Source organism: Cryptotermes secundus, unplaced genomic scaffold (genome assembly GCF_002891405.2).
Source record: "Cryptotermes secundus unplaced genomic scaffold, Csec_1.0 scaffold124, whole genome shotgun sequence".
NCBI classification, from domain to species: domain Eukaryota; kingdom Metazoa; phylum Arthropoda; class Insecta; order Blattodea; family Kalotermitidae; genus Cryptotermes; species Cryptotermes secundus.
In genome coordinates, this window is record NW_019735462.1 from 950,733 (window position 1) to 957,697 (window position 6,965).

Sequence of the window (6,965 nt, forward strand, 5' to 3'; positions counted from 1 at the left end):
TCAACAAATTGTAAGTTTCAGTGGCAGATTTTCCAAGTTTTGTGAGGAATTTGATGTTAGCACGTTGTTCTGCATTAGCACTCAGCATTATTCCGACGGAGCTCAGAAACACGATCCGCTTCTAACAATGGTCGCGGCCAGACTAACCGATGCACGTGAATGAAACTTTGTGTGACGGTAGAGGGAAGTCCAAGGGTCAATGCCCTACCCTCCTCTTCGTCAATGACGTGGCCGGAAATGAGTCATAAAAGTAATCCGGGTTCTTTATTGCCACACCTTGTATTTTGTTAAATGGAAATGAATTTTATGCCAAATCTGTAGTTTTTACAGCAATGAAAGTTAACAAAATCTTAGGCAGTCAGCTGTGTCAGTTGGTTAGAAATGACTGCCATTTTGGGAGCCATGTCTGCCTGCATGATCAGGATCTGATGTGACGTTGGACCCAAACTTCCCTGTCTATATCAACATGTAGCATTACTAAAACTGAGCGCAAGTGAACAGAACAGAATTGTCTCTTCCCTCAGTTTAAATAAATGCTCCCTTATATGATTTTTTTTAAAACAATCCTGGTTCCTGTTTGACCATGATAGTTTCCTAGTTCTTTTCTGTGACTGTCCCTTAATGAAGCACTTCATGTATTTCTACTTAGTGTAGGACTTTCATGTTCAGGGTGCCCTTATGGGTGTATGTTGTGTTTATACTGTACATGTTGTGTTGTATTTATTATGATTCTTGAACGTACAGAAATTTACATGAACCTTCCTCCTCTTATATTTAGATTTCTCTCGCCCTGTGGAAAGTGCGGAAGAAGCGCTCTCAACAGGATGGGAGACTCCAGCAAGTCCAGTGGAAGTGGAATCCCCACCACCATGGATTCCAGACGACATGGCTCCACGCTGCATGTCTTGTGAAGCTGTGTTTACTGTTGTTAGGAGGCGCCATCACTGTAGAAACTGCGGAAAAGTAAGCTCCTTCGACTGATTCTTTATAGAAGGATGGAAGCATAGGCGTGACAGCAAATTATGTTTTCTCATAAACACTAATGGTGGCTGTTCTTTGTGCCTCCTTTGGTGATGGTTACGGAATTATGTATTTCTCAGAGGCAGAGTATTTAAATCAATTGCCAAGATTTTGTAGGCAAATAATGTAATTTCTGCAGAACATAGAGACATTTATATTACTGTAGTTAATCAGCTTAGTATTGTAGCCCTTGAGGTTTATATTTTATATCACACAAGGTGTTTTATGTACAGTTAACTATTTTTGAGAAGAGTTTAATTTGAGCTTCATATAAAATATGAACCAAAATAAATATTGCTCAGAAGGTTTTTTTGTTCATTATAACATGACAAACTGTGAATATCTTATCTTCCTTCTTTATGCTTTTCTTGAGGGGTTACCAGACTGACTCTGTCATTGGATTTGTTCTTGAATTCTGCATTTGTTGGGCTAAGTCTGGCGATAGATCTGAAAATGATAATTCAAAGAAGAGAGGGAGTATAATTATGCCCTTAGTAAATTTATATGATCCATGATATGTGTTTTGTCCAGTGTGTAGGTAAATGCAAATGAAAAATATTGGTGCACCATTTCCAGTATGGTACATAATTTTTCCCCCTTCATGTGCACATATTCTTAGCCTCACAATTGAACAATAATGATGTGTGTGATTACAGGTTTTCTGTGCACGGTGTAGTTCCAATTCCGTCCCACTGCCTCGATATGGCCACGTAAAACCTGTACGTGTGTGTAACCGCTGCTTCTTGTACCAAGTTACTCCATTTACACTGGAAGAATTGGCCACAAGATCATAGTTTCTATTACATTTTTTCTTATATTTCTGTTTCTGCCTGTTTTCCTGTACAGGTTTGTATTTCAAATTTGGTTTTCGATAGGAATAGTGAACAGTGAGAATTATGTGTGTTATCACTTTCAGAATGTACACATGAAAAATACCTGTTCTGTTTGCACACAGATTTTCAAGACATTTAATGCTAGTGGTGGCGTTTGCTAAACTTTACCAGTGAAACTTGATTTTGGTCCATATGGTCAAATTGAATAACCTCTCCACGCCCTACATAAGGCTATATCAGGAATTTGTTAAAACATGACCTTATTTTGGTCTAATTTTTCCAGGGTTTTGAACTGTATGGTTTGCCTTCTTATGTTTCGCATTCCCCATGTATGTTATTTTTTCATTTCATAATAAAGGGTTGAAAGAAGGACAAGGGATCTTCTGAGGTATAAAAATGTACATTCCCTATCAACCAAACAAATTACAGAAAGTCTCTGTTGTCAACCCTCTCCTCTCTCCTTTTCCATTTAACCACTATAATTGAAGTCCTAAAAGTAATCTTTTAAGTAAGGAGGGTTTCATAGAACTAACAGAGTGGAAGCATGTCTCATCACCAGAATACAGGACAGATCATGATACGAAGGTAGCAAACAGTCCTTTGAAAATGTGGCAAAGTTCAGATATTTGGGGATGAGGGTAATATATCAAAATAGCATTCATGATGAAATTAAGAACAGTTTAAATATAGAGAATACTTGCTATTATTCAGCTCAGAATAGTTTGTCTTCCTGTCTGCTATCCAAGTACTAAGTGATTATCATCAAGCCAATCTATTTGGCTGTGGCAATTTTAACATAAATATGCCAAGCCTATCTAGTCAGTTTGTGGTGTGTGAAGGGTCAAGGGAAGAATGTAAACTCAGAAGGTCTGAGAACAGTGCTGCTGAGGGGAATATTTGAACCTGAGAGAAGAATGGAGAAAATTGCATAATAAGGAACTTTATAATTTACTCTTTTTACCCAAAATTATTAATGTGATTAAATGAAGGAAGATGAGATTGGCTGAGCATCTAGCACACATGGGAGAGATAAGAAGTACATGTAAATATTTTGTCCGAAACCTGAAGGGAGGATACCATTTAGAAGATCTTGGCATTGGTGGGAAAATAATACTCTTGTTAGAAATGTTATGAAAGAAATAGGGTAGGAAGGTGAGGACTTGATTCATGTGGCTCAGGGCAGGGGCCATTGATTTGCTTGCATGAAGATGGTAGTGAAAATTTGGGTTGCATTAAAGGTAAGGAAATTTCATGAGCAGCTGAGCAACTGAATTTCTCAAGGAGTACTTTACACCGTATGGTTAAATAATCAGTTAATCTTAAGCACATTTTAAGTGAATGCTGATATTGTAATAAATAAATACTTGTGATACTCTGATCAGGAACATAACCTCAATTTTTTTAGAATTCATTCTCTGGTAAATGATATAATGATACAAATTCCGTCCCAAGTGCAAACAATATTTTATGTGTCCTTGATCTTGTTCCTCTACACTACATGTTTCGGCCTCAGACGGCCATCATCAGGTGTATAACACTCACGTTGCTGTCACACTGCACTCAGCCCAAAATTTAACATTTAAAACACTTTCCTTGTTATTATCTACATCTACTTCGTTGATATCTGTCTGGTTTGTAGATTATTTTACACACGTTAATTTTGACGTACCTGTAGTAGCACTATAAAATCTTTAGTTCTAATTTTAAAATCCTTTAAAATTTTTCTCTAAATTTAAAATTTAAAAGTGTTAGGGTTACTCGCCCTATGTCTAAAGTGCTGCAGCGGCTAGTTCTTGTTTCCACACTGTATAGGTGTTTTCCTGTGCAGTCTTCCTGTGTGCGTGCCGCTGTTATTCTTTACTACGTGTGTAGTAGTAAAGAATAACAGCGGCACGCACACAGGAAGACTGCACAGGAAAACACCTATACAGTGTGGAAACAAGAACTAGCCGCTGCAGCACTTTAGACATAGGGCGAGTAACCCTAACACTTTTAAATTTTAAATTTAGAGAAAAATTTTAAAGGATTTTAAAATGAGAACTAAAGATTTTATAGTGCTACTACAGGTACGTCAAAATTAACGTGTGTAAAATAATCTACAAACCAGACAGATATCAACGAAGTAGATGTAGATAATAACAAGGAAAGTGTTTTAAATGTTAAATTTTGGGCTGAGTGCAGTGTGACAGCAACGTGAGTGTTATACACCTGATGATGGCCGTCTGAGGCCGAAACATGTAGTGTAGAGGAACAAGATCAAGGACACATAAAATATTGTTTGCACTTGGGACGGAATTTGTATCATTATATAATTTATCTATGGAGTGCAACAGGATTCTTAAATATAATATTCATTCTCTGGTTTGATTAACATCATGAATGCTACTACTGTATGAATCAAGGTATACTTGTAACGGTCTTCTGTTATATTTCACTTGATTTTAAGATAGGATTAACGTATTTTATCGGATTTTATTTATTTCAGTTCTGTGTATGTCCTCCCTGACATTGTCTGCACCATGAGGACATCAGCTGGTACTGAATCATTCTACTCCAAGGAACTGTTTCTTTAATTAAAAATGAAGCATGGGTTTTGGTATTGAAAACACTGTGAATTTAATAATTATTGATCATATTCACAAAATTCTGTTAGGCATTACTTATGAGTAATCTGGATTTGTAAATTTGATTGTGGTATTTTGTGTTAACTTTAAGTGATTGTTAATGCTTTATAGCAATGTAACTGGAGCTATTTTATAACAAAGATCTGAGCTTTCTAGTATGTTTATTGTGTGGTGGTCACTTTATGGAGTAGTAGTGTTTTTAGTCATTTGCTGTCTCTTTGAGTTAAGACCCTAATTTATATATGTGTTTGAAAACTGAGTGTTCAAAAAAATGTTTGAACCTAATAAGAATGAAGTACTCTTTCCAGTCACATAATTTATGCACTCCTTTAATCATATATTTGTGTTTGAAAGTTGTGTGTAAAATATGTGGATATTGTATTACGTTTTATATTCTCACAGTGGTGACTGAGAGGTGATGCCTTGTACTTGGGTAAAAGGTTACCAACATTTTTTAAGAATGTATGCCTCCATCATCAGAGTGAAAAGAGTAATTCAAGCAAGCAGGAAGCAGCAAGTGGAGGTCTGCTCACTTTATGCTTGTTGCTTTTTGAGCTTACTCTTCAATCCTGAAGATGGAGGCAGTATATTCTTCTGACATGCTGGTTAACTTCTTCCAGACCACACAGCATTATATCCCAGAAGATAGCAGTCTTCATGCAAATACTACTTTTCAGAGTATAATTTTACATGTTAAATTGTTAGAGAAATTGGTTGCATAATACGAGGGTCATACTGAAAGTCATGAGCAACAATTTTTTGTAAAGTAACATGCTTTATTATTGACAAACCAAATACACCACCTCAATCTACAGACCTTTCTTTATTTTTCCACATAATCGCCACTTCTTTGTACACATTTCTCCTAGCGTTCTGGGAGTTTGAAAATTCCCCTTCTGTAAAATTCCGTTCCAGCCATCCGAAGACACTGACGCACTGCTTTCTGAATTGCCTCCCTTGTCTCAAAACTTTGTCCATGCAGCTGATCCTTCACAAATCCGAAAAGATGGTAGTCGGAGTGTGCCAGATCAGGGTTACAAGAGGGGTGTGGAAGAACTTCCCACCCCATCTTTGCAATTGCTTCTAGTGTGAGGCGAGCGGCGTGGGGGCGAGCGTTGTCATGCAGGATGATGATGTTTTGTCCCGGACGTTTATCGCGCAATGCACGACGGAGCTTGTGCAGCGTCTGGACATAACGAGCAGCATTGATGGTTTGCCCAGGTTCCAGGAATTCAGCCAGAATAAACCCCTCTGCATCCCAGAAGACTGTGCCGATCACCTTCGCAGCTGATGGCACTGTCTTTGCCTTCTTTTTTGATGGAGAATGCAAATGGTGCCATTCCATACTCTGCCATTTCATTTCAGGCTCGAAATGGTGAAACCAGCTTTTGTCACCTGTCACAATACAGAGCAAAAAATCATCTCCTTCATGTTGATATCTCTGCAGCAGTTCTGAGGTGATGGCTTTTCGCTGACATTTGTGGTCTTCGGTCAATAACCGTGGGACCGAACGAGCACAAACTTTCCTATAGCCCAAGCTTTCAATCATCTCCTGTACTGCAGTGTGCCCTATTCCAAGTTTTCAGGCTGTTGTGTCCACAATCACACGCCTCCTTGAATGATCTCATCCACTCTTTCCTTGTTGCGTTCAGTTGAGGCTGTTCGAGGACGACCGCTCCGAGGCTCATCTTCGATGCTGGTGTTCCCATCTTTAAAATGTTTCACCCATCTTCGAACACTGCTCGCACCCATGCACACACTTCCATAAGCACACTGAAGTCTCTGGTGAATTTCTGCAGCAGGGATTTCCTCTTTCACAAGAAATTCAATGACAGCATGCTGGTGAAACGACATATGGTTGTTGGCCATTTTGTTAGGAGTGATACTGGTTACATGATGCAAGCTGTTGACATCACAAGACACTCAAGGTTAACACAACAGCTGGTTCCACCTACCACCGTACACTCTTTCGTCTGCTGTTCCCAGGTTGCATGCAAAAAAAGTTGCTCATGACTTTCGGTACGACCTACGTATTAAGAAAAAATACGAGAAGTGAACAGCATTAGCCTCATTTAATATTTGAGTTCTGAAGCTGCTTATGTCAGTAGGGCTTCAGAAGGTGTGCGTCATTTATTATTAATATAGCTTAGAGAAATGGAAAAATAAAGACTTGGAGAGTCTGAAATATTTTGATGTGTTGAAGGTAACTATCAAGTTACAAAGACAAAAGCAGCACCGTCCAATGTGACTATTTAAGTTTTATCACTTGAAAACTCATCACCCTTACATGTTTCGATCCCTACGGATCATCCTCAGAGGGCATCAATACTTTTTCCAGAAACTACTATTACAATAGGTGTTAAATTATATACATTATTATATATATATATATATAGTCACGTGTTGGGTGTATAACGCGACAAATAACTTCATGCCGTACTGGATGTAGGGAATTTTATTTCACATTCGCTCTGACAATCACAATTTA

At 38.1% G+C, this 6,965-nt stretch overlaps 1 protein-coding gene across 2 annotated transcripts in view; it reads left to right on the forward strand.

Moving 5' to 3' along the window:
* The window catches only part of LOC111869288 (serine-rich adhesin for platelets), a 37,179-nt gene extending 31,904 nt beyond the window's left edge, over positions 1-5,275 (forward strand). Inside the window, exons 10-12 of one of the 2 annotated variants that reach the window (XR_002843644.2) lie at positions 779-963; positions 1,677-1,866; positions 4,339-5,275. Coding sequence is in view for 1 of the 2 variants with exons in the window: in XM_023860686.2 (XP_023716454.1) it covers positions 779-963; positions 1,677-1,814 (323 nt within the window). In the remaining variant the exon portion in view is untranslated. Of the gene's footprint in view, positions 1-778; positions 964-1,676; positions 2,523-4,338 lie in introns of those variants that run through there. The other variant, XM_023860686.2, reaches the window with a different exon arrangement.
* Positions 5,276-6,965: the final 1,690 nt, after the last annotated feature.